The 25,532-nt window shown below is 53.5% G+C and overlaps 2 protein-coding genes across 3 annotated transcripts in view; one reads left to right on the forward strand and one right to left on the reverse strand.

Moving 5' to 3' along the window:
- Positions 1-965: 965 nt before the first annotated feature.
- On the reverse strand, positions 966-18,547 carry RAB36 (RAB36, member RAS oncogene family). Of its 2 annotated transcripts, XM_033232737.1 has the most exons (12): positions 18,311-18,547; positions 17,833-17,904; positions 17,174-17,254; positions 13,080-13,171; positions 11,021-11,086; positions 10,414-10,515; positions 7,498-7,562; positions 5,794-5,845; positions 4,858-4,939; positions 4,583-4,673; positions 2,864-2,983; positions 2,161-2,356 (listed from the first exon to the last, which is right to left on the reverse strand). In XM_033232737.1, the coding sequence occupies exons 1-12, from the start codon at positions 18,494-18,496 to the stop codon at positions 2,292-2,294; spliced, it is 1,074 nt and encodes a 357-aa protein (XP_033088628.1). In that variant the 5' UTR covers positions 18,497-18,547; the 3' UTR covers positions 2,161-2,291. The 2 variants fall into 2 exon arrangements, with proteins under 2 accessions (XP_033088627.1, XP_033088628.1); XM_033232736.1 differs by having other exon boundaries at positions 966-2,356; positions 2,886-2,983; positions 17,833-18,547.
- Positions 18,548-22,036: 3,489 nt separating this feature from the next.
- RSPH14 (radial spoke head 14 homolog) overlaps positions 22,037-25,532 on the forward strand; it is an 82,940-nt gene continuing 79,444 nt past the window's right edge. The window contains exons 1-2 of the mRNA XM_033232740.1: positions 22,037-22,181; positions 24,268-24,518. Of these exons, the coding sequence (XP_033088631.1) occupies positions 24,320-24,518 (199 nt within the window). The 5' untranslated portion in view covers positions 22,037-22,181; positions 24,268-24,319. The remainder of the gene's footprint in view (positions 22,182-24,267; positions 24,519-25,532) is intronic.

The raw sequence follows: 25,532 nt of genomic DNA on the forward strand, positions 1-25,532 counted from the left end.
TTAAAAGTCATTTATGGAGGCTGGACAAGGTGGCTCACGCCTGTAATCCCAGCACTTTGGGAGGCCGAGGCGGGTGGATCACGAGGTTGAGATCAAGACCATCCTGGATAACACGGTGAAACCCTGTCTCTACTAAAAATATAAAAAACTAGCCGGGTGTGGTGGCAGGCACCTGTAGTCCCAGCTACTCAGGATGCTAAGGCAGGAGAATGGCGTGAACCCGGGAGGCGGAGCTTGCAGTGAGCTGAGATGGCGCCACTGCACTCCAGCCTGGGCGACAGAGTGAGACTCCGTCTCAAAAAAAACAAATAAAATAAAAATAAATAAAAGTTATTTAGGGCCAGGCATGGTGGCTCACACCTGTAATCCCACCACTTTGGGAAGCTGAGGCGGGCGAATCACCTGAGGTGAGGAGTTTGAGAGCAGCCTGACCAACATAGTGAAACTCTATCTCTACTAAAAATACAAAATTAGCCGGGCGTCATCCCAGCTACATGGGATGACATGCCTGTCATCCCAGCTACATGGGAGGCTAAGGCAGGAGAATCACTTGAACCCAGGAGGCAGAGGTTGCAATGGGCCGAGATTGCGCCATTGCACTCCAGCCTGGGCAATGAGGGCAAAACTCCATTTCAAAAAAAAAAAAAAGTCATTTATATAAAAATGTGCAGCTGGGCACGGTGGCTCATGCCTATAATCCCAGCACTTTGGGAGGCCGAGGCGGGTGGATCACGAGGTCAGGAGATCTAGACCATCCTGGCTAACACGGTGAAACCCCATCTCTACTAAAAATACAAAAAATTCGCCAGGCGTGGTGGCGGGCGCCTATAGTCCCAGCTGCTCGGGAGGCTGAGGCAGGAGAATGGTGCAAACCCAGGAGGCAGAGCTTGCAGTGAGCCGAGACTGCGCCACTGCACTCCAGCCTGGGCAACAGAGCGAGACTCTGTCTCAAAAAAAAAAAAAAAAAAGTGCAAAAAATATGTCCAAGGGAGAATGAACAGAAAAAGATGCCAGTGTTCTTCCCTAACTGGTATTTGGCAATCGCTGAGTTGAACATTTACAGGACAGCTGCAGTGTGCCAGGCCCTAGGAGAATGGCACTGATCAGAAGCCTGCCTGCAAGGTGCTCACCATCTGCGAGAAGCAACAGCACGGGGTGGGTGGGATGAGTGGGCATAGCCAGGCAACAGGAGCATGGGGCGGTGGGGCTGGTTCATAGTTGTGAGAAGATCCCGTGGACAAGCATACTGGGCAGAGACGCTGGGGAAGGTGTTGACTATTTCCGCCTGCCCTGCGCGTGCAGGTGGAGGCCGTGTCAGAGACGGGAACATGCTGGACTCGGCAGGGCCTCTGAAGTCCTCCAAAGATGCATGGACACCATTACAAAGGTCCTAAGAGATGTGCAGGCCAATGAGAGAGGGATGGAGAGGCAGCAGTGGGCATAGGCCCAGTTTGAGTGCCAGAGGTGGGCAGTGCCACGTTCAAGGGCTGCAGAGTGAGTTACCCTAGGGCAGCTGTGCAGCCTTCCTGCCGCAGCACACAGGTAAATGCACTGTCCAAGTGGGCCAGAAAGGCCTGAGTGGTTGTTCTGCACATTCTGTTCCGCTGACCAGGAGGGCAGGACCTAGGGATCTCAGGGGTGCCAGAGACAACCCTTCAGCCAGAATAGGTCTAAGAGACTTTTGTCCATTGTCCTCCAGAGGTGCTGGTCTTCCCAGGAACCTTGAGCATCCAGGGCAGAAGGACAGTGAGGCCTGAAGCTCTGAGACCCAGAACTGTAAGTCCTGCTGACAACAGAAAACTCCCAGGGGGAATGGCAGGTGGCCTCTCCCTCAGGTTCTGACTTTGACAAGTCCACGTTGCCTGGAGCACTGTGATGGATCCTGCGGACACATCCAAGATCACTGGGAAAGAGTGCAGGATTGACTGCTGATGTGGGCTATGGCCGAGGGGTATAGACCAGTGCAGGAGTTTGCAGTTCTGAGGCCTCTTGAGGCCAAAGGTGACTGATGACCCTGCAAATGGACTGGCCTTTCAGGGGACCACCACTGTGCCTGCACTGGCCTGGTGGTGTGGGGCTCCCAGGCAGCCAGCGGGGGCCTTTTCTAGCGCCCAACCTGCAACAGAGAAGTGACTGTGCCCTGGGGCTGAGTGCGGTGGGTGAGTGGAGGGACTGGAACTACAGCTTGAGGGCGGACACACTGCAGAGCTCGGGCTCCAGTCTCCGCTCCAGTCACGGAAGTTCCCGTCCGTGTGCGTGCAGGGAGCAGAGGCCTTCCACGCAGGCCCCAGCTAGCAGCAGCCCAGGCTGGAGGGCCTCTTGCTTTCCTGGGTCTCAGGTGGACTCCCTTCCACTCCTATAAGGAGGTGAGAAGTAATTTAGCATCAACGAAGAATCCTGTAGCTGACACTGGGCAGGGGATGCCGGCCCTGAGAGTCAGAGCTGTGAGCTGAAGCTCCTGGCCCTGTTGTTCAAGGCCTGAATGACTTGACACAGGCCAAGAGGCTGAGGGGCATTCCAGGCACTGGAACAGAGTGGGCAAAGTTGCAGACTGGGAGAGCCGGGGCCAGGACACATCTGCAGAGCTGGGGATGCCCAGCCTGGGCCATGAGAACCAAATGGATGCCCATGAGGTCCATGTGTCAGGAGAACAGGGAAGGCTAGGGAGGGTCTCTCACCTGGCAGGTGGGATCAGGGAGGCTACAGGCCTGAGGCTGCAGTGACACCCTGAGAGGAGGGTCAAGAGATAGGAGAGGGCCACAAGTTCAGGAAATGGCAGGGTCTCGGGTGACAGGAGGATGGTGCATGTGGATTTTAGCCCTCCGGTCTGCTCCCCAGCCCAACCCGCCACATCTATACGCACGGATTAGTTCTCCATCGCCAACCTGGAGCCGGGCACTGCTCCGCCTCTCCAGGTCCTGCAGCACCGACTGCTCGAATGCCAGGGCGGCTACACGGCTGAAGAATGCCTTCACGTTCTCGCCTGTGGGCTCACAAGACAGCCAGGACCTCATCAATGTTTGTCCTTGCCCCTTAATGCATCTGGGTATGAAAGCCAGGCCAGCCCACCTTCAGGTTGGCACGTAGCCCTTTCTAGAGCACCCTGACAGTAACAGTGACCACGGGAGGGCAGAGCCCCACCCAGTCACGTGGGCAGCACAGTGCCAGGGGCAGGGTCCAGTGGCCTGGCTTCCCACCTGGCTCCAGCCTCCCCACTCCCACCCCACTGCCTGCTTGGGCCACTCCCTCAAACTTCTGAGCCTTTGCTTCCCAGCATCTCCTCTTCCAATCAGATGCTAATATGGCCCAGGTGTTGGAACATGTGGAACTCAGGAGAGACATATGCCTGCCCTCCTGTCACTTTCCATACCTGTCCGGTGGGGCTGTGAGGATTGAATTGCTGTCAGCCCCCACATGGAGCCTTTATGCATCCTCCTCCAGGTAGAGGTGGCTGCCCATCAGAGAGCAGGCCAGTTTCCAGCCCTTAACATGCACACTGCCCTTGTGCAGCCAGCAACCTGCACAACCGCACAGGGCAGTCCTGCTTTGCCCATAGTGAGCTGTTGGTGAACTTACTGTTACTCTGATAAAGGAGGGAGGGTTCTCACAGAGCAGTTCTCACTATCGGGAAGGAGCAGTGGAAGGCACTGCCAGTTGTTTGTGTTGGGCGGGAAGTGGTGCTTCTACTTGTGATGCCAACCCTCAGTGCTCACCCAGTCTCTGACTAGACATCTGCTGTCCCCTCTTACACAGGGTAAAGACTACTGGGCCCAATTCCTGAGTCCCCAGAGCCTTGGGGGCGTACTATGTGCCAGGCCCTGTGTATGACTTCATTTCATCCCCCAACAACCTGTATTTTCCATCTGCTCTGTGTCTTTGGATTTTCTGTTTTCCTTAGTAAATACACATGGCTTTTGTAATTTAAAACGTTTTTTTCACAAAAAAGGGAGATGGATGGCATCACCTGCTTCCCAGATGAGGAGATGGAGGTTCAAAGACGCTGGGCATCTTGCCTTGGGCTGGGGGCCCAGTATGGCCAGGGATAGACCCGGTGGAAAGTGGGTTCAGTGAGAGCTGGGGTCTGTGAGCCACAGTGATACTGGAAGGGGTGGAGCCCCTGTCACTGGGCCCTTCTCTATGCCAGATGATGTCACATGCCTGGCATTTCAGGGCCGGAGGCAGGACAGTGCAGTGGTTACAGGTGAGAGTGTGTTTAGATCCTGGCCCTGCCACCCTGTGACCATGGAAGTTACTTCATAGGCATAAAATGGAACCTGCCTCATGAGTAGTTATGGGGTTGCCTTGGAGAACGGGCCAGCACGGCAAGACACAGGGTTGGAGTCACTATTCCCCCATCTGTGGGGCAGGCCTCCCAGCCTCCTTCTAGAGATGAGGCAGCTCCTCTTAGGCAATGAAAGATGCTGCCAGGCACCAGCACAGCAGGGCTGTGATGCCAGTGTGCACAGGGCCACAGAGGGAACAGACGGCTGGCTGCAGAGGGAAATGCTGCATGGCAGGCCCCATGGGACTGGCCCGAGAGCCGGGCTCTGCCCCACCATGCCGACAGCCCCAGCCCACTCACCGGTCTTGGCCGACACCGACCAGTACTCGGCCTGCATCTCCTTGGCCAGGTGCACGGCCTCTGCTTCGACCTGCTCACACGCCGCTCCTGACTGAGAGAAACAGCCCTTGTTGACCTAGCGTCCCAAGCTCTCTTGCAGGGAGGCCCCGGGGGATAGGCAGCTGCCTGCTTCCCACTGTGCCACCTCCCTCCCCCACCATGGCTCCTCCAACGAGGGCTGAAAGGGAAGGCATTTTCCCAAGGGCCACCCAGACCTCCAGTGCCACTCTGCTCACCAGAAGGTCCTTCTTGGTTCCCACGAGGAAGATGAAGCAGGAGCCTGCCTCGTTCTCCCTCAGAGCATCTTCCAGCCACTGCCTGGAGTGCAAGGGGGAGAGGCTGAGAGATTCACCCATTCTCCCACCCCAAACAGGGGGCAGAGAGCACACTTGGGACCTCCCCAGGGCTGGGGTGCTGGGCTGGGAGGGACAAGGAGGGCTTCCTGGCCCACACTGGCTGAGAGGATGCTGCACCTCCAGCCAGAAGGGCCTTAGCTGGACCCAAAGGGGTGGGAATACCAGAGCCCTGGCTGGAGGTGATGAAGACCCCTCCTGGCCCCGCTCTGGCCTCTCCCGGTGAGACCTTGCATGAGTCCTGCACGTTTATCAACTAGAACTGTCACCCCCGCCTCCCTCACGGGGTTTGGAAGATGCTGGGTGCGAATGCCCCAGACCAAGGTAAGGCGAGAGGGCTTGGATCCAGTAGCTGGCCAATTCCCAGCAGAAGTAGATGGCCTCTTGAATGGGTCACATTGCCAATTCTCTCTTCTCGAGACTGCAAGTGCCAAATTCATGTCCCTTCAAAGACTGGCTATACAGTTTTCAGGACCCATTGTGAACTGAACATGTGAGGCACCTCATTCAAAAAGTATCAGGACTTGCAACACGGCAAACGCAGAGTATTGAAGCAGGCTGGGGCCCCTCTGAGCACGCGCCTGGGGCGGCTGTGCTGGGCTCACACTCATGTGCTGACCCCTCCAGAATAAATGGGGACAAATCTCTAGGGTTAAAGGCAGCTGGACAGTAAGTGGCCCGTGGGCAGCTGGTTCTGACAAGGGGCCCAGTCACTCACACCCACCATGGGGTCAGGGTCCACTGGCCGGGCTCTGGGAGCCCTTCCAGGCAGCTTCCTGAGCCCAGGGAGACTGCAGGGGCCACAGAGCCCAGACTTACCTGGTGTGCTCCAGGGTCTGCACGTCAGTGAGGTCAAAGGCCGTGATGATCACTGGACACCCAGAAAAAGCCAACAGCCAATCAGTGCCAGGTGAGGTGGGCAAGGGGGCTCCCCAGAGGTGCCCAGCTCCCAAGGAACTGCCAGGGCAGCCCCCCAAGCACTCAGCACCAGAACCTCCTACAGTGGAGGCTGAGGAGGAGATATCCCATGGCTGTCCCCCACCAGGACCCTCCAGCCTGCACCCGGGAGCCCAGCCTCAGTGTGGGATCCAGGGAGGCAGGACAAGGTGGGCATGGAGCAAGCGCATGAGCTTTAGCATCAGACACCCTCTGCCACTTACGGCTAAGGGAGCTCAGATGAGGGCCTTAAACTGCTGAGAGCCTCAGTTTCCCCATCTGTAAAACGGTGAGGATGAGACCTCTAGCTCTCAGGGTTGCTGTGAGGATTAAACAAGAGCAGCTGTTTTAAAAAGCTGTTAGTCCAGGGCCCGACACAGGGCCAACTTTCAACCAATGGCAGCTACAGCAGTGATGGTTTCCAACAACCCACTTTAGCGAAACAGCTTCCGGGGAACCAGGTGGGCAGAAAACCGGGAGATGCAGCCCGGGCCCTCAGCTCCTCTCATCACTGGCCGCACCCCGGTCCTGCTGGGGTCCTGAGGGGACCCCCATGTGGAGGACATTACAGGCAAATGCTGTCTACTGCCCCCAGGGGTGTGACCAGGGCCTGACAAGGGCTTCCTCTGCACCTTGGCTTAAGGCTTCAGGGAGACCCACACCCCTTCCAAGGCAGACGGGAAGAGAAAGGAGGGGGAAAACTGAGGATAGGGATGACAGCAGCCAGGCTGCCATGTGTAGGGGTGGGCCAGGCGCCTCGCACCTCTTATTCCCAGGGGAGAAGCATCCTGTCGAGAAGAGAGGCCCGAAGAAGCAAAGGGCACAGGAGGCCATGCGGCCAGGGCAGAGCTGGAACTCCAACCCACGGCTGAGGGCTGCATGGTTTGTTTCTATTTTTGCTTCTTTAAGTCTAAAATAAAATGTTGTAACTTTTTCACCACTACCGAGTAGACATAACGGTGCCTTATAATTTGAGTCTGGTTTTGGATACCTCTGAGGTTCTCTCACATCTCCCACTGAAATCCATTTCTGTCTTCTTCCTGGGAAGGTGGGGTAGGCGATAGGAGCTTATGCTGCCGCCCCCTGCTGACGGTGAGCCCTGCCCAGCACCACCTGGCTGCCCTTGGCCATGGAAGTGGTGGGCACCCAGCTCTGCTGGCCCCCACCTGGGACCTGCCAGTCCTCCCGAGGTCCCCCTTTCACTCCTCCTCCCTGGCCCAGCCCCCTCTGCTAAGACAAGACAAGCCTCCTCCCACCTGCCCCTGGAGTCCAGTGCTGCCCTTCTCTGAGCCTCTGAAAAAGTACTTTCATCTCTGAGCATCTTTATGAGCTGAAACTGGGGCTGAGACTTAAAGCCAGCACCCACTACCACAGGGTCCTTAAAGGGTGTGATCGCCAAAGTCAGCCAGGGCCTGGGGAGGAAGGCAGCTTCCCTGTTCCCAAGTAGTGGCCTGGGTGTTTTCTCAGTGGGTCTTGGAGGACAGAAAACGGGTGCCTGTGCAGAGAACTTGGGATTCCCACTGTGGAGCCTGGCAGAGACCCCACTGCTACACGTGGTTGAGAGCCCCGATGTGGCATGTTGCTCACCCTGGGCGCCCCGGTAGTAGGCAGATGCGATGCACTTGAACTTCTCCTGCCCAGCTGTGTCCCAGCTGTGAGGTGGGTGAGAAAGAAAGGGAGATGATGTCAGGTTACACAATCACAGTGTCTTGAGCCAACAGATTATGGGACCACAGGTGGGAGACCCTAAAGGCCTCTACCAGCTGCATGGGCTTCAGGAAGTGCCTGTTGTGAGCCAGCTGTCCCTACCCCCAGCTCCTTATGATCCCTTCCTAGGGTACCCCCAGCTCCTTATGATCCCTTCCTAGGGTGCCCCCAGTGGACTTCTCTCATTCCTAGTGGAGTAGGGTGTGGCATTAGTTGTTCTGCTGCCTGGATGGATGGACTTGCAGCTCACTCCCTTCTGAATGCGACATTAAAATGGAACATATGGCCCAAGGCATGCCTCGCTCTGAAGATGTAGCAGTCCACTTGTAGAGAAGGCTCTGTGAATGGCACTGGGGCTCCAGGCTGGGCCTCCAGCACTGGCTCTGCCACTTGCTTGGGTGTGACTGGGGCATTGCTTCACCTTCCACGCTGCAGGTCCCAAAGTAGGGGTTGGGGATACCTAACAGGGGAGCAACAGGTGGATCTCAGCAGTTAGCTCCAGCTCTTTGGAGCACAGTAGTGAGAAGAAATTAGAAGCTAAGCCCTGGCTCCATGGAAAGGAGTACAACAATCAATGATGTCTGCCATGGACATAGTCTAGAAGAGGGGAAAGAGCACCTACTGAGATCTACCCGCCCTGGTTTAGAACAAAGCAGGGAGTCACTATGCAGGGCTGAGTCTGAAAATTCTTCCCCAATCCATCGCTTTTTAAGGTCAACAGATCAAAATTGAACTTTTCTCAATAAACTGCAAAGTAGACAAATCACAAACAAGACATCAATGGTCTGAATTTTTTTTTCTTTCTTTTTTTTTTCTTTTGAGGTGGAGTTTCGCTCTTGTTGCCCAGGCTAGAGTAAAATGGCATAATCTTGGCTCACTGCAACCTCCGCCTCCCAGGTTCAAGCAATTCTCTTGCCTCAGCCTCCTAAGTAGCTGGGATTACAGGCATGGACCACCATGCTCGGCTAATTTTGTATTTTTAGTAGAGATGAGGTTTCTCCATGTTGGTCAGGCTGGTCTCAAACTCCAGACCGTCTTGGCCTCCCAAAGTGCTGGGATTACAGGTATGAGCCACCATGCCTGGCCATGGTCTGAATTTTTTTCAAGTGATCTAGCGTGACACTGAAGGTTTGGGCTTCATTCTTTCATTAATTCATTCATATTTTCTTTCATTTCTGAAGACTCTGGGGGAGGAGCTTGTGGTGGTGGCCTAGAGATGAGCCCATGGGGAGGCTGGCGAAGGCCTCAATGTAAGACAATGAGAGGCTGAGCCAGGACAGTGTCCCTGTTTTGTTCAGGGCCCTCTAATGAGATACCACCTGTGGTCACACGGGTGCGCCCAGCCCCTAGCCAGTCTTTCCCGGCTCCGCCTGGGCTGCCCCTACCAGCCCTTTGCTCTTCTCAGCTCTCTGGATCCCTCAGTCCTGCAGCCTTGCATTCTCCCAGCCTCCTTTGCTCTTGACTGACCCATACTCTCCCTTGGGCGAGATTTGTTATCCTCCATCTCCAGGGCTTTGCTTGGGCTGTGGAAGTTCTGAGAGAAGGGGGCACTATCTTGACAGAGTTAGGAGGTGACATCCACAGGATCTGAAGGCTCAGTCCAGGCAGGGCATGGAGGATTGAGGAACCAACTCAGGCACCAGGAAGGAGCTTGGTGAATGCCAGCAGGCAAGTGGAGATGGGGGGCAGGGCCAGCCATATAGGGGAACATGGAAGGGTCTCACAGGAGAGTAGAGGTGTCTCACAGGAAGAGGTCTCACAGTAGAGTAGGGCCTGGGCCCAGGCAGGCCTGCAGCATTCTCCAGGTGCTGGGGCAGAGGGAAGCTGCCCAGCTGGGGTGGGAGAGGGTAAGCCCTGGGCCACTCAGAAGGAAGGCAGAGGAAAGGGCTGAGGCCAGTGGGGGCCACTGTGAGTCAGACTCTCCAGGCCTAGCAAGGAAGACAAACAGAAGTGGGCCGGGCATGGTGGCTCACACCTGTAATCCCAGCACTTTGGCAGGCTGAAGCGGGTGGATCACTTGAGGTCAGGAGTTTGAGATCAGCCTAGCCAACATGGTGAAACCCCGTCTCTACTGAAAATACAAAAACAAATTAGTTGGGTGTGGGGGTGCACACCCGTAGTCCTACTTGGGAGGCTGAGGCAGGAGAATCGCTTGAAGTGGAGGTGGCAGTGAGCCGAGATTGCGCCACTGCACTCCAGCCTGGCTAACAGTGCAAGACTCCATCTCAAAAAAAAAAGACAGAAGTGGAAGGAAAGCAAGGCAGGGGAGAGGGAGTGAAGGCTTCAGTGTGAGGAGGAAGACAAGTGCCTCAGACCTGAGGAAGGATGTGGTGCTGTGGACTCCATCTCAGCCCTCCTTGCCCAAGCCTGGCATGCAGGGACTGGATTTGACCCCATTTTACAGGTGGGAACAGAGAGGCTCAGAGCTCAGAAGCGACCTGCTGGAGGCCACTCTGCTGGCCTGGTGAGTGGGATCACAGGAGGCCCAGGTCAGGGAGGGACTGGAGCCAGGGCCTCGAGAGGAGCAGGGTGGGGATTGGGGAGGTCATGGGCAGGTGAGCAGGTCAGGCTGTGGGCATCTTCCCCAGAGCCAATGACCAAAATGAGACAACTTTGGGACTGACGGAGCATCTAGGGGTTCTGGGAGCTGGGAAGCTGAGTGTCACACAACACCCCCAGGCTCTGCTTGTCTAGACCAGTCCTCCTTGACATGGACACAGTGCAGGAGCTCCCCAGATCCTTTCTCAGGTGCCCCTAGGAAGCCGCCCACGAGTCATGGGGGAAACAGCGACTTACATCTGGAGGCTATAGGGAATTCCAGCAATCTCAAAGCGCTCAATTTCAAAGTCCACCCCAATGGTGGCCTTGTAGTCTCGGTCAAAAACATTCTTGCAAAACCTGTGGGGGATAAAGAAGTCATCACAGGGGGTGTACTCACAGAAATGTGCCCGGAAGCTTCACTTGTGACAGTGAAGGTCTTTAGGCAAATAAGGTCCACTTCCCATCGGAAGTGATGGTCCACACAGGCCATGGGTGGGCAGGGCCGCCAGCAAGGACAAGGTGGGGAAAGTGAGGCTGCAGGAGCTCAGAAGGCAAGCTGCGAGTTAGAAACTGAGCGAAACTGAGCAGCCATTTGCAGGGAGGGCAGAGGAGGGGAGAGCCCTGGCCCTAGGGGGACAGTCTGACAAGCGCCAGGTTCCTGGGATACCACAATGTCTGCCCAGCCCTGTCATCTCCCCGATTTCTTGTACCCCCTCTTATCTGGCTCCCAGCAGGTTGAGGCCCAGCAGTTCCTGGAAACCACATGGTTTCCACTATGTTGATACTATCTGGGCCACCCAGGCAAAGGTATGACAACCTGGTGCTGGGGGAGGTGGCCGACAGGGCAGAGGAAGCCTTGTACCTGTGGATGAGGCTGGTCTTCCCCACGTAGAGATCGCCAACCACCACCACCTTGGAGAGTTTGAGCCTGTGAGAAATATGGCCGTGTTGCCCTCGGGCATGCCTTCCAGGGTGTCTTCAGACACTCACAGCCCCTTCCTTCTCTGAGCTCTCTGCTGGTGAGACACCCCTCACTCCTGGACACAGGATGGGCCACCCTGCCGAAACACTGTGTTCCCCCTCCACAGTACCAGAGGGGAGATGGGAGAGGCTGGGGACTCTGCTGCCCCTAGAGCTGCACGCCTTACCACATTTGGTCAAAGTCTCCATCCTAAGAATTAGGAATGGGCATAACAAAAGGCCAAGTCACAGGTGGAGGGGGCAGAGGCAGGAGGCGAGGGTGTGGCTGTGGTAACCAACCAATAGCCATGGGCATGTCTATGCTGTGGGGGAGCTGTGCTGAGGGTGCAGACACAGGGTCCACGTGCAGGGAGACCCCAGCACAAGGGACAGGCAGCCCTTCACCCTCCTATGCACCCCCTGGGGCTGTGCGCCCGTGTGGGTTCTGGCCTCTTGCAAGCAGGCACTCCCTGACCATGACACCACCGTGCCCTGCTCACTTAGAGGTATCTGTAAGGGTCAGACAGGCCAAGAGGTATACCCTGAACAGGGATCAGGCTCTATACATCTGGGCTGTGGCTTGAGGTGAATCGGCTCTGAGGTTCTTGGGCTCTCTGGGGGTTACTGCTCCCCAAGAGCAGCCGCCACCTTCACCCTTTGTGTGTGTCGTACACTCTGTGCAGAGGCGTTTCTCGGACTGTTTATTATTTTTTTAGAGACGGGGTCTCGCTGTGTTGCCCAGGCTAATCTCAAACTCCTGGGCTTGAGTGATCCTCCCACCTCAACCTCTTGAGTAACTGGGACTACAGGTACCATTGTTCCAGCTTGCTAGGACTATTGACAACACCTTAAGAGTTTTTGCAGCTCATCCCAAAGGAGGCAAATGGTCACAGCAACCAACCTGGGTAAATATCTGACAGGCACTTCCTCTGCCTGCAGAGAGCAAGAGGGCACCACTGTGTCACCTGGTGACCTGGGCTGCAGGTCACCTTGCCAGGTCCATGAGAGCAGGGACTGTGCCTACCCTGCTCCCAGAGGGCCCTTTTGTTCTGACTCCATTTCTCTTATGAATGAGTAAAGGTATTGACAAGGTCTTGCAGCAGGTACCCTCTGATCCTCAGTCTCCCCACCTCCAGTGCTGCCCTAAGGGGTCAGGGAGATCATCTGCGTGAAGCACCTGATATGGCACCAGCATTCCCCAACAGATGCCATTACTCTCATTCCACCACCATGGCCACTTAGGCCATTCTGATCTGAGCTCTGCCTCACCCACTCTGCAGTTTGGGAACCTCTAGCTGCGCTCTGTGACAGCCTCATCGCACCCGTGTGACCCCTGTGAGCGCAGCCAACTTCCTGAGCAGACTACGAGCTCCTGAGGAAGAGGGGCAAAAGCAGGCCCTTGTACCTATTAGTTAAAAGAAGGAATGACTATTTCACAATCCCTGTGCCAGTGGTGGCAGGTGCTGCCACAGCAGGAACAGGGCAGACACAGCCCTCGCCCTCTTGGGCTAGGTCTAGTGAGGAATCCAGCCTGCAATTCTGTGAGATAAGTTCTTGGGGGCACAAGAGCACCCAGGAGGGGTACTCTCCCCAGTCCAGGCTTGGGGGCAAGGGTAGTGGGGGGTCCGAGAAGGCTCCCAGAGGACTTGACACTTATGCTGAGACCTGAAGGGGAAGGAGAAGGGGAAGTGAGGGGTTTAGGAAAGACATTTCAGACAGAGGAAATGGACTTGTGCCAAGATCAGGCCGAAAAATCACCTGCGTGACTTAGAAGAGGGTAAGTTGTTCCATGTGGCAGGTGTGTTAACTGAAGCCAGATGAAAACCCCAGTCATCCTCAGGCCTGTACAGGGCTGCGCCAGCCTCGTGTGTGTGTTTCACTTGTTCATTCTTTCACACGTGCATTCATGCACTCATTCCTTCCCGCCACCTGCTCCCCCATCCAACACCCTGCAGGCTCACCCGAGAGTCCCCGTGTTTCTGCGTTGGCAGGCAGCGCTGACCTGCCCGTGGAAGTGCTCCCTGAGCTGCAAACAGGCTTCTGGCGTGTACCACTGCAAAGAGACAGACAGACACATCATCCTGCAAAGCTGCGGCTCCATCCCCATAGCGAAGCAGTGAGGGAGACGGTCTTCCCAGCCTTCCTTCCTAGGCCTCACAGCTGGCAGCCTCATTAGCTTTCCCTGACCCACCTGTCATTTGTATCTGCTATTTCTTCAGCCTTGAGGCTCTGGGGCCTTGTGAGTCCAGAGGGGCGAGCCCAGGCAGAGACTTGGAGATCTGGGTCTCACCTGGGCTGGTGGTCCCCTTGCTGCATGCATGTGACAGGCCTCTGTCTGCTCTGGGCCTCAACCCTCTCAAGTCGAAAGGAGGGGAGCTCTTTTGGTGCCCAGATCCTCCAAGATCCAATTAGCCAGGTGCAGGAGTGAATGCCTGTGGTCCTAGATACTGAGGAGGCTGAAGTGGAAGGATCGCTTCAGCTCAAGAGATAGAGGCTGCAGTGAGCTATGATCATGCCGCTGCACTCCAGCTTGGGTGAGAGAGTGAGACCCTGTCTCTAATCCGTATCTTCCATGAATCTATGATGACATTTTGTTTTAAAAACGTGCATACATGTGCCTGGAAAATGTCGTAGAAGGCGCTTTCTGTTGTCCACATTTCTTGAAAGGCAGACCTGAGCAGTGGTTTAAGAGCATGGGCCTCAGGGTCAGAAAAAACTGCATATACCCCAGCCACCCTCACCTGGTGTGTAATTAGAAAAAAATGAGATTAAACAAATTAAAGATGACCATTATTTTTTGCCATTGGATTGGCCAAGGCTAAATACAAAATGTGGCAAGGATGTGCGGAGGAGGACACCGTTGAGGCTGTTGGTGTGATCTGTGTATGGCAATGGTCTGGCCCCCCGCCCCCCCACCCCTGCACAGTCACAGCCACCTGCTCTGTCCTTCTGGATGCTGCTTGGATCCACAGCTTCCCTCCCCCAGCCCCAGTGTCTTAGCCATTGATTCGGGCTCTGCCTGGCCCATCTGCCCTCTCAGTGATTGAGGCAGCAGTGATGGTGAAAGATTAGCAAAGGGCAAGTTACAGAATCTTCTTGAGCTCCAGTTTCCTCAAATGTTAACAGGGATGCTCATAATAGCACCTTTTCATGTGGTCTTTGGAGGAGTAACTGAATAATGCAGGTGAGCAGCTTAGCCTGATAGTCTACTTTTCTGCAGAAGAGTGGCAGCTACCATGAACAAGCTGGCTGCTTCTTTCTGTCAGCTTCCATGACAGCTTTAAGCTGGGGACTGGCCCAGACACAATGGTCATTACAGGATGACTAGAAGACTATGGTAATGAAGGCTGCAGGGTAAGAAGTGTGAGCTGATTTCAGAGACAGGGAAACTGAGGCACATGGAGTAAAGGGAAGGACTTGCCTGGCAAGCAGTCTGAGGACCCTGCCCAACCTGGCTGTGAATTTCTCAGGGCCCTGGGGTGCAGGATGAACTTGGCCAGCAGTGGCCTTGATCCCTGACTATTATGGGCAAGAGGGGAGAATCCCACCTGTGAAACCAGGACAGATTCCCTAGACTGCTTCCCTGGGGTAGGGAGCTCTGGAGCCAGACATAGCCAGGTCAAATCCCAGAGGTACCAGGCACAGCTGTGTGATGTCAGGCAACCCTGCTTAACTCTGATCCTCACCATCTGCTCTGCCAATGGGTTCCTCATGTCATGATACCTGGAGTGTTTTGTGCCAATCACACTTTCCTTTGTTTTGACTCAAGAAAGACCAGTCTCTGTCATCCCTAGTTACCACTGTCAAGCTCTGCAGAGAAAACAATTGCCTGAGCCTCTGTTGAGATGGAAAACCCATGGAGAATTGTCTATGGGTCTGATACACAAAGGCTTTCTCTGTAGGTGTGTGAAGAAGGAACTTAGGGAGGAAAGTAAACAAGGGGGAAGGAGGAATGGCCACATACTCCAAATACCCAGGACCTATCTAGAGTCACCTCCTCCTCACCAGCCTGGCCACAGAATCCAAGAGGCAAAAGGCCATTCCATGGAGAGAATCTCTCCCTCCACACCTGTCCTAAGCCACAGAGGCAATCACTGAGAGTAGGGGCTTATCTATCCTTCCAGAAATATTTTCTGCATATATAAACAAACAGACATTTCTCCCTATCCTTGTTTTCACACACAGGAGTATGCTGCACACACTCTACTGCACACTGTTCCACACCCTGCATTTTTACTTAACGGTTTACTTTGGCTCTCGTTGCATGTCAGCTCCTGAAGAGGTTGCCTCATTCTTCCTCACGTCTATGCCAGGATGTATTACTTGTTTAACCAGTCTCCTCTCGGAGGATATTTACGTTGTATCTGATCTTCTATTCTTACAAACTGCTCCAACCCCGGCCCGGCGTGGTGGCTCACGCCTGTAATCCCAGCACTTTGGGAGGCCGAGGCGGGCGGATCACGAGGTCAGGAGATCGAGACCATCCTGGCTAACACAGTGAAACCCTGTCTCTACTAAAAATGCAAAAAATTAGCCGGGTGCAGCGGCGGACGCCTGTAGTCCCAGCTACTTGGGAGGCTGAGGCAAGAGAATGGCGTGAACCTGAGAGGTGGAGCTTGCAGTGAGCCAAGATTGCGCCATTGCACTCCAACCTGGGCGACTGAGTGAGACTCCATCTCAAAAAAAAAAAAAAAACAAAAAAAAAAACTGCTCCAACCCCATCCTTATGCACATTGTAAACCCATGCCAGAATATCTGCCAAGTAAATTCCTAGAAATGGAATGGCAAGGCCAGTTGCAGTGGCTCACACCTATAATCCCAGTGCTTTGAGAGGCCTGGGTGGGAGGATTGCTTGAGGCTAGGAGTTCAAGACCAGCCTGGGCAACATAGCAAGACTTCGTCTCTATAAAAAAAATTAAAAATTAGCCAGGCATGGTAGCACATGCCTGTGGTCCTAGCTACTCAGGAGGCTGAGGCAGGAGGACTGCTTCAGCCCAGGAGGTAGAGGATTGAACTATGATGGCACCATTGCACTCCAGCCTGGGTGACAGAGCAAGACCCTGTCTCTAAAAAAAAAAAAGAAAAAAGAAACGGAATGGCTAGATCTCACAGGGCAGAGTCATCTGCCATACTGGTAAATATTGTCCACTACCCCTATGGAGGTTGTACTCAATTTGTATTCCCTGCTGCAATTAATATTGGATTTTAATACAGACACAAGAGAGCTGTGAGCTTGCAGCGGAAAACAGAGGCAGAATGGCAAGGGGAGACAGAGCCCTGGATTTGGGGTCATGGAATTGGAATGCTGTTTCGACAATAACAATGATAATGAGAACAACAGCAACCATGACTGCGGGGGAGTTCCTGCATACCATGAGCCAGGCACCCAATATGAGAGGAATTACCTCCATGTAACATGTAACAGTGGCTCTGAGAGGTTGAGTCATTTGCCCATAGCCACACAGTTTTTTTTTTTTTTTCTGATATGGAGTCTGGCTCTGTGGCCCAGGCTGGAGTGCAGTGGGGCGATCTCGGCTCACTGCAAGCTCTGCCTCTCAGGTTCACGCCATTCTCCTGCCTCAGCCTCCCGAGTAGCTGGGACTACAGGCGCCCGCCACCGTGCCTGGCTAATTTTTTGTATTTTTTAGTAGAGACGGGGTTTCACTGTGTTAGCCAGGATGGTCTCGATCTCCTGACCTGATGATCCGCCCGCCTCGGCCTCCCAAAGTGCTGGGATTACAGGCGGGAGCCACCACGCCCGGCCAAGCCACACAGTTTAATGACAGAATCAGAATGAAGGACTCACACCAAGGACTGTCTGGCTACAAAATCCTAAACCTTATAACCTCCAGGCCACATTGCTGCCCAGTGTCACCATCAACTTGCTACCCCGCCTCGGGCAGTCAATGGCCAGTCTCCCAGCTCCTCAAGGTAAATCTGGCAATGGACAGACCTCCTCGATTCACCTGCTTTACTTCCAGGCATGAGTGTAGAGTGGGGAGAGCTGATGTGGCTGCAGTGCCAGGAGAGCACTGCAGACATAATGACTCTCTACCTTAGGGAAGGTGGCGATGACACGGTCGCGGCTCACGGGGGGCCCCAAAGGTGTCGGGCAGGACCTCATTCTTCCAGAGTCCTGTGGACCCAACCAGGAGAAAGACAGTTAAAGAGCTGTGCAAATACCTGGGAACTCACCCATGAGTTTTCACCTAACTTTTCATCAGATCCAGGCTGGGTGGAGTGGCTCATGCCTGTAATCCCAGCACTTTGGGAGGCCAAGGTGGGAGGATCACTTGGGCCCAGGAGGTTGAGACCAGCCTGGGCAACAAAGTGAGACCTCAGTCTCTAAAAAAATAATAATAATAATAATAATAGCAGGGCGTGGTGTCCTGTGCCTGCAGTCACAGTTACTTGGGAGGAAGGTGGGAGGAATGCTTGAGCCTGGGAGGTCAAGGCTGCAATGAACTGTTAAGGTGCCACTGCACTCCAGCCTGGGTGATAGAGTAAGAACTTGTCTCAAGAATAATAAATAAAACCAGATCCAGGCCTCCCTCTCCGTCAGGAATACGGGGCAGAGGCCATTTCTCTCAATCTGCATACAGCAGGCAGCATGGTATGGGGGAACCAGGCCTGCCCCACCCTGCCTGGGAGTCAGAAGACCTGGGTCTCCCCTTGACAGGTGTCTACCAAGGAGGAGCTCCCCTCTGAGCTTACCTTACTGGGCTGTGAGGCATGGCACAGCTCAGGCAGTGGAAGTAGAGTCGGGAGGGGTCTCCTGCTCCTAGTCTGCAAAGGATGAAGGCTCTAGGTGGGCCTGGGGGCCCTAACTTTCAGCCAACTAGGCCTTTTCCCTGAAAGCCCTCACTTCACCAGGCCTCTGACTCTTCCAGTCTCCTCAACAGCCCTCTGTCTCCTTTCTCTCTTCGGGCTCCTCTCCGGGTTGCGCTTGGGTGTCCTTGGCGGAGTCCGGTTGTCCTCCGGCATCTGACCTGGCTCACCTCCACGACCAGCGCGGGCCTGGCCCAGAGTCTGCGCTCCGGAAATGAGGACGCCCCTGGGCCCTAGGCCGCTTTCAAGTTATAAGGGCGGGAAGTGAGCGCGGACGCGGTGCCCTAGCGGCCCTGGCCACGGGATGTGCCAGCACGGGCGTGGGTGACCGGGAGGGTCGGACAGAGTGGGCGAGCGGACTCACCACCGGTGGCTGCGAAAGCTGGGGCTCGGCGCGGCCTGGTCCGCCAGAGCCAGCGGCGGTGATCACCATGGCAACGAGAGCCGCACGGGACCGGCGGGCTACACGAATCGCCGACGTCGTGGGCGGGGTCTGCGTTGGACTGACAGCGGCGCGTCCAAGCACCCAGCTTGCACCGGCGATCACCATAGCAACGAGAGCCGGCCTGGAGTCTGGGCGGAGCTTGCAGCAGAGAGACTCCCGGACACCCTGGAGAGCCAGAGATCACCAAGACAACAAGGGCGGTGCTGGATGGGTGGGCGGGGGGCGGGGCCGTGGAGGCCCGGGGGCGGAGCCTGGGCTCAGGCTGGCGCTGACAGTGGAGAGATTTGCGCTGGTTCCGGTGATCACCTCGGCTGGGAGGGGTGGGGCGGTGATAGCATAAGAGCTCCTGATGTAGTATTGATGTTTAATTGGAGTCAAGCACCCTGCAGCTGCAAGAGATGGACTTGTCTACCATCTACTGACCTTAGTCTGCATAGATCTGAATCCAGTGTTGTCTGAATATTATATGCCTGGCTTCTAAAGCTCACGGTACCAAATTAATTTCCTTAATAAAAAGCTGACCTGAGTCAGTGATTTCCTCTGAACTAGTTTCGTTTTGGAAAGTTAGCTGTTTTGGGCTAGATGGCCTCTCGTGGTCCTTATAAAACCGTGGAACCAACTTCTAAGTCCGGAGTTCAGTTTGAGAACATACTTACTCCAGCTCCTTAACTTTTCTGCATCACAATATGGAATCCTTGGTAAACAGATTTAACTCAGTCATCTTCAATTCAAAGCTAAGTGTGCTGGAGGCTGATGTTCGATGTCTTTTTTTTTTTTTTTTTTTTAAGAGATGGAGTCTTGGCCGGGCGCGGTGGCTCAAGCCTGTAATCCCAGCACTTTGGGAGGCCGAGACGGGCGGATCACGAGGTCAGGAGATCGAGACCATCCTGGCTAACATGGTGAAACCCCGTCTCTACTAAAAAAAATACAAAAAAAGCTAGCCGGGCGAGGTGGCGGGCGTCTGTAGTCCCAGCTACTCGGGAGGCTGAGGCAGGAGAATGGCGTGAACCCGGAAGGCGGAGCGTGCAGTGAGCTGAGATCCGGCCACTGCACTCCAGCCCGGGCGACAGAGCGAGACTCCGTCTCAAAAAAAAAAAAAAAAAAAAAGAGATGGAGTCTTGCTATGTTGCCCACGCTGGACTCAAACTCTGAGGCTCAAGGAATCCTCCCACCTCAGCCTCCCCAGTCCTTGGGACTACAGGCGAGGGCCACCACACCTGGCTCTGTTTAATGTCTTCTAGTGAGTTTCACTGCTAAGGCTGAGGCTTAAGGAGGTAAACTTAGGTGAGTTTTTCCACCTTCTGCACCTCAGTTTACTCAACTATAAAATAAACGCAACTATCTGTTTCAACGGATCACATGAGATGGTGAAAGTGCTTTTATATTGTAAAGCTTGATTCAAGTCCATTAATCATTCATTAACGTACTGAAATCTTCCTGGTATATGCCTAGCACTGGGGAGACAAGGAAACAGAACGGACATGGTGTCCACCCTCAGGGAAATTGGAGTCTGCTGCGGGAAGCAGAGAAGTAAATAGAGAATTAGGGGGAGTGTGTCAATGGGATTTATGAGAAGGGAAGGTTAAGCTGTGGGATCACTTACTAATTTGGATTTGGGGATTTGACAGGAGCTAGATCACCTTGAATCCCTCCTTTAGCTCGTTTTTTTTTTTTTTTTTTTTGGAGATGGAGTCTCACTCTGTCACCCAGGCTAGAGTGCAGTGGCGTGATCTTGGCTCACTGCAATCTCCGCCTCCCGGCTCAAGCGATTCTCCTGCCTCAGCCTCCCGAGTAGCTGGGACCACAGGTGTGCACCAACCATGCTTGGCTAATTTTTTTAGTAGAGACAGGGTTTTGCATGTGTGCCAGGCTGGTTTCGAACTCCTGGCCTCATGTGATCCACCCGCCTTGGCTTCCCAAGGTGTTGGGATTGCAGGTGTAAGCCACGGCACCTGGCCCCCGCCCTCCTTTAGCTCTTAAGTGGGCTCTTTGCTTAGATCTAGAAACCAAGTTGACACCAGGCAGGTTAGCAAGAGAAAAGCACACAAATGTTATTAGTTTTACATGTGCATGGGGATCTTTACCAGAGTGAGGTCTGGAGAAGTGGCCAAAGCAAGATGCTTTTATACTTTTTAGACAAAGGATGACAAATTTGAGAAGAAATGGCAGGACAAAGGGGATCTGGCTAGGGGCAGTAAATTCTAGGGGATTCACTAGGAGATAATATGAGGGGCATAAACCTAGTGGAAGACAGGGTTAAGTATATTTATTCAGGTCCATTGCAGTCCCCAATTTTTAGTCTCAACTGATAAGGGCTATTTTCTTGCCCTGGTACAGCGAGGGTACCCCTCCTAGAGGAATCTTTATGGCTTGCTGAATGCAGAAAGAAGCATATCTGTTTGCCTTTTCTTGTATCTTTTTAAAAAAATTATATTTATTTATTGATTTATTTTAGAGTTGAGGTCTCACTCTGTCACCCAGGCTGGGGTGCAGTAGTGTGATCATATCTCACTGTAATCTCAAACTCTTTGGTTCAGGTAATTCTCCCCCTTCAGCCTCCCAAAGTGCTGGGATTACAGGTATGAGCCACTGCGCCTGGCCCAGCTAGCCCTTTCTGAGGCTACTATTTTTCCAATGTTGTCAACTCAAAATGGTCAATATACCAATCCAGCATATTTTGGGATGGCGCATACTTCACTCCTTCAGGAAGAAGGAAGTTTTCATGGAAGAAGTGTTCACCAAGTTGCATCCTGAAGGACAAAGAGGTAATAATTAGTGTTACAGGGCACTCAGGCTTCAGGAGCGAGGTGGCATTTGAGGGATTAAGAGAGAGTCTAGCATGGCTGGAGGAGGCCATCACCCAGGGACTTCAGCACTAGGCTAGGAGTTTGGATTCAGCCCTGAGACCAGTGGGGAGCCATGGAGGGTTTTATGCAGGTGGTGGCTGGGTCTGGCTTGCTTTTGAGAACAGCCACACCGGCCAGCAGTGTGTTGGGTCCACTGCAGGAGCTAACCTTTGTCATTACCAGGAGGTCAGCCTGCAGAGCAAGGGGCATGGGCAGGGCTAGGCGGTACTGAGAGCAGGCCTGTGTAATTTGGGGGAAACTGGCTGAGTGCAGTGGCTCACGCCTGTAATCCTAGCATTTTGGGAGGCCGAGGCGGGTGGATCACCTGAGGTCAGGAGTTCGAGACCAGCCTGGCCAAAATGGCGAAACCCTGTCTCTACCAAAAATACAAAAATTAGCCGGGTGTGGTGGCGGGCACCTATAATTCCAGCTACTTGGGAGGCTTAGGCAGGAGAATCACTTGCACCCGGGTTGGGGGAGTGCGTGGCGAGGAGTAGAGCGGAGGTTGCAGTCAAGATCTCGCCACTGCACTCCAGCCTGGGCGAAAGAGCGAAACTCCGTCAAAAAAAAAAATTGGAGAAACAACTGAACTGCTCTGAGGTTCTTGTCCCTAAACTAGATGTTGCCATCTTATGAATTTACTCTGAGGATCAGAGGCGTGCAAAGTACCCAGTACAGAGAAGGGCGTAAATAAGTCACTTCCCTTCCCTTCTGTACTTTGAACAAAGCTGAGCTGCCTTTGGTCCCCACAGCAACCCTGTAAATGATCCGGCTTTGCAGCCGGCCGCAGCCTTGGGCTGTTTGCGCCTGCGCAGTGGGCGCTGAGTATGTAGACAGAGGCAGTGGGGACGCTACCGGAGTCGCCTGGCAACGATGTCGCCTGGCAACTGAATAGGTTGGCCACTGGCACGCGCTACTGGAAGCAGAAAGGGCTGCGGAGGCAGGTGAGGCGACGGCGGTGGGCTAGGGGCCCGGGAACGGGGAGCCCAGTGACCCACCCAGTCCCATTCACACAGGGCCCTGTCCCCACACTCAAAATCACGCACTTTCGTCTCCGGCCGGACTCTCCCAGCCCACGCCCCTTCTCCAGCGCCCACCGTTCCTGCGAGGGGAGCTCAACTCAAACATGGCCACCTCCCTCCCAGCCCGGCCCCCACTTCTACTGTTATCATCTGGTGTTCCGCGTGAGCATCTGGCTTACCTTTTACTGGAGTAGATTCCTACAGGCCTGGGGCCTGTCCATTCTACTAACCATGATAACAACCATAGTAATAACCACAGCCAACATATCTGAAGCCCTGGTATGACAAGCTTACATGTATTCGTTAATATGACAATTCTGGGAGGCAGGGAAGGAGGTACTGTTATCTCTCCTTTGAAGCTGCAGAAAGACACAGATAGAGGAAGAAACTTGCCAAGGGTCACCCATGGCCTGAATCTGGAGCCAGTTCTTAACTACTAACCTACACTGCCCATAGTTGCTGAAAGTGTGTGTGTGTGTGTGTGTCTGTAATAAAAGTAAATCACCTTTTTTTTTTTCTTTTTTGAGACGGAGTCTTGCTTTGTTGCCAGGCTGGAGTGCAGTGTTGCGATCTTGGCTCACTGGAACCTCCCCCTCCCGAGTTCAAGCGATTCTCCTGCCTCAGCCTCTTGAGTAGCTGGGACTACAGGCACGTGCCATCACACCCAGCTAATTTTTGTAGTTTTAGTAGAGACGGGGTTTCAGCATGTTGACCAGGATGGTCTCGATCTCTAGACCTTGTGATCCACCCACCTTGGGCCTCCTAAAGTGTTGGGATTACAGGTGTGAGCCCCCGCGCCTGGCCATAAATCATCTTTTTTATTTTATTTTATTTTTATTTTTATTTATTTATTTATTTATTTATTTTTTTTTTTGAGACGGAGTCTCGCTCTGTCGCCCAGGCTGGAGTGCAGTGGCGCGATCTCGGCTCACTGCAAGCTCCGCCTCCCAGGTTCACGCCATTCTCCTGCCTCAGCCTCCCGAGTAGCTGGGACTACAGGCGCCCGCCATCTCGCCCGGCTAGTTTTTTTGTATTTTTTAGTAGAGGCGGGGTTTCACCGTGTAGACCAGGATGGTCTCGATCTCCTGACCTCGTGATCCACCCGTCTCGGCCTCCCAAAGTGCTGGGATTACAGGCTTGAGCCACCGTGCCCGGCTATTTTTATTTATTTTTTTTGAGACGGAGTCTCGCTCTGTCGCCCAGGCTGGAGTACAGTAGTGCGATCTTGGCTCACTGCAACCTCCGCCTCCTGGACTCAGGCCATTCTCCTGCCTCAGCCTCCCGAGCAGCTGGGACTACAGGCACCCACTGCCACGCCCGGCTAGTTTTTTTGTATTTTTAGTAGAGACGGGGTTTCACCATGTTTGCCAGGATGGTCTCGATCTCCTGACCTCATGATCCCCTCGCCTCGGCCTCCCAAAGTGCTGGGATTACAGGCTTGAGCCACCAGGCCCGGCCCATAAATCACCTTTTAATGTTAATTCCTTTTCATGAATGTGTCAGAAGCATCTGAATATGGGTTCCTGGCAGTGAATGAGCTAGACCCAGATTTCAACATTTGCTCCTAGTCTTACCACTAGGTAAACTGAGGTTTCCTCGTTTGTAAAATATGGATAAAACAAGCCCCCTCCTTATGGGGTAGTTGAGTTGGGTACTACTTATTGCTGGCACAAGATAAGCACTAAACAGAGTGACCATTTTGGAGTTTGCTTGTTTGGTTTGTTTTGTCCTTTAATGCCTTTGAATGAAGATCCAGATGAAAGTATCAGTGGTTTCTTCTGTGAAGCACTATTGTGTGGCGGGGGGGCTCTAGAGTTTGCAGTTTGGGCTGCTACTTACCTTCACTGGGACTTTGAGCAAATCTCTTCATTGCTGTCAGCCTCAGTTTGCTCATCTGTAAAATGAAAGTAAAAATACCCATTTGCCTGCCCTCACAGTTTGGAGGATCAAATGAGAAGTAGCTTTTAAATCATAGTAGAAATAATGACAGCTTTTTGGTTTCTTTTAGTGAGTGGTTTCTGCAGAACTTCATTTGGAAAGGCCTCGGTAGTTGGGGAAAGATGGCCCATTCCCAGAACTCCATGGAGTTTCCTGTTAACATCAATGCTACCCAGATTACCACTGCCTATGGCCATCGGGCCCTGCCCAAGCTGAAGGAGGAGCTGCAGTCAGAGGACCTCCAGACGAGGCAGAAAGCCCTCATGGCCCTGTGTGACCTCATGCATGACCCCGAGTGTATCTACAAGGCCTTGAGCATAGGTGAGCGTGACACAGTACAGGTTACCATGACTGGGGTCCTAGCATGGCTTCGGACACTGGGTAGAACTTCAGTAATAAGGGTTGCTATTGTTTGAACCTGACTCCAGGCCAGTTCCACTATAGGCGCAGTGCCCAGGTTCTTTTTAAAAAATATTTGTTTATTGAGGCAGAGTCTTGCCATCTCCCAGGCTGGAGTGCAGTGGCAGAATCATAGCTCATTGTAACCTTGAAATCTTGGGCTCAAGAGATCCTCCTGCTTCAGCTTCCTGAGTAACTAGGACTACAAGCATGTACCACCATGCCTGACTAATTTTTAAATTTTTTTTAATAAACAAGATCTTGCTATGTTGCCCAGGCTGTTCTTGAACTCTTGGCCTCAATTGATTCTCCCAGGTCAGCCTCCAAAGTTTTGGGATTATAGGTGTGAGCCACCACACCCAGCCTGGCTTATCTTAATCCTCAGAAAGGCCACCTACAAAGGAGAGTCCATTCTCAACCCAGAGATAAGAAAAGCATGGTTCAGAGAAGGATTGTAAGTCTAGGTTTGCCCAATAAATAAATAAAGCTGAATTTGTATTTATTTATTTATTATTATTTTTTGAGATGGAATCTCCCTCTGTTGCCCCGGCTGGAGTGCAATGGCACTGTCATGGCTCACTGAAAGCTCCGCCTCTTGGGTTCAAGTGATTCTCCTGCCTCAGCCTCCTGAGTAGCTGGGACTACAGGCACCTGCCATCATGCCTGGCTAATTTTTGTATTTTTGTAGAGATGGGGTTTCACCATGTTGGCCAGGCTGGACTTGAGCTCCTGACCTCAGGTGATCTGCTTGCCTCAGCCTCCCAAAGTGCTGGGATTACAGGCATGAGCCACCATGCCCAGACAAAGCTGGATTTTTATTGGCTAAATCTGGCATCGCTAGGTGTAACCCACTCAAGGTCATGTGACTAGTTTGACACAGTGTTGTAATTTGACCCCATATCTCTCCTGGGGTCAAAGAAATGACAAAGCCCATTT

The sequence above is a fragment of the Trachypithecus francoisi genome, unplaced genomic scaffold (assembly GCF_009764315.1).
Source record: "Trachypithecus francoisi isolate TF-2019V2 unplaced genomic scaffold, Tfra_2.0 Lachesis_group14, whole genome shotgun sequence".
Taxonomy (NCBI): domain Eukaryota; kingdom Metazoa; phylum Chordata; class Mammalia; order Primates; family Cercopithecidae; genus Trachypithecus; species Trachypithecus francoisi.

Bases quoted from the DNA above. Each gene is read 5' to 3' on its own strand.
- RAB36 (XM_033232737.1), bottom strand. From the start codon at position 18,496: ATGGTGATCGCCGGTGCAAGCTGGGTGCTTGGACGCGCCGCTGTCAGT. The intron at 11,087-13,079 runs GTGAGCCTGCAG...TATTTCTCACAG, and splicing joins AGAAACACGGGGACTCTCGG to GCTCAAACTCTCCAAGGTGG. The intron at 7,563-10,413 runs GTAAGTCGCTGT...CCCACCTCACAG, and splicing joins ATTCCCTATAGCCTCCAGAT to CTGGGACACAGCTGGGCAGG.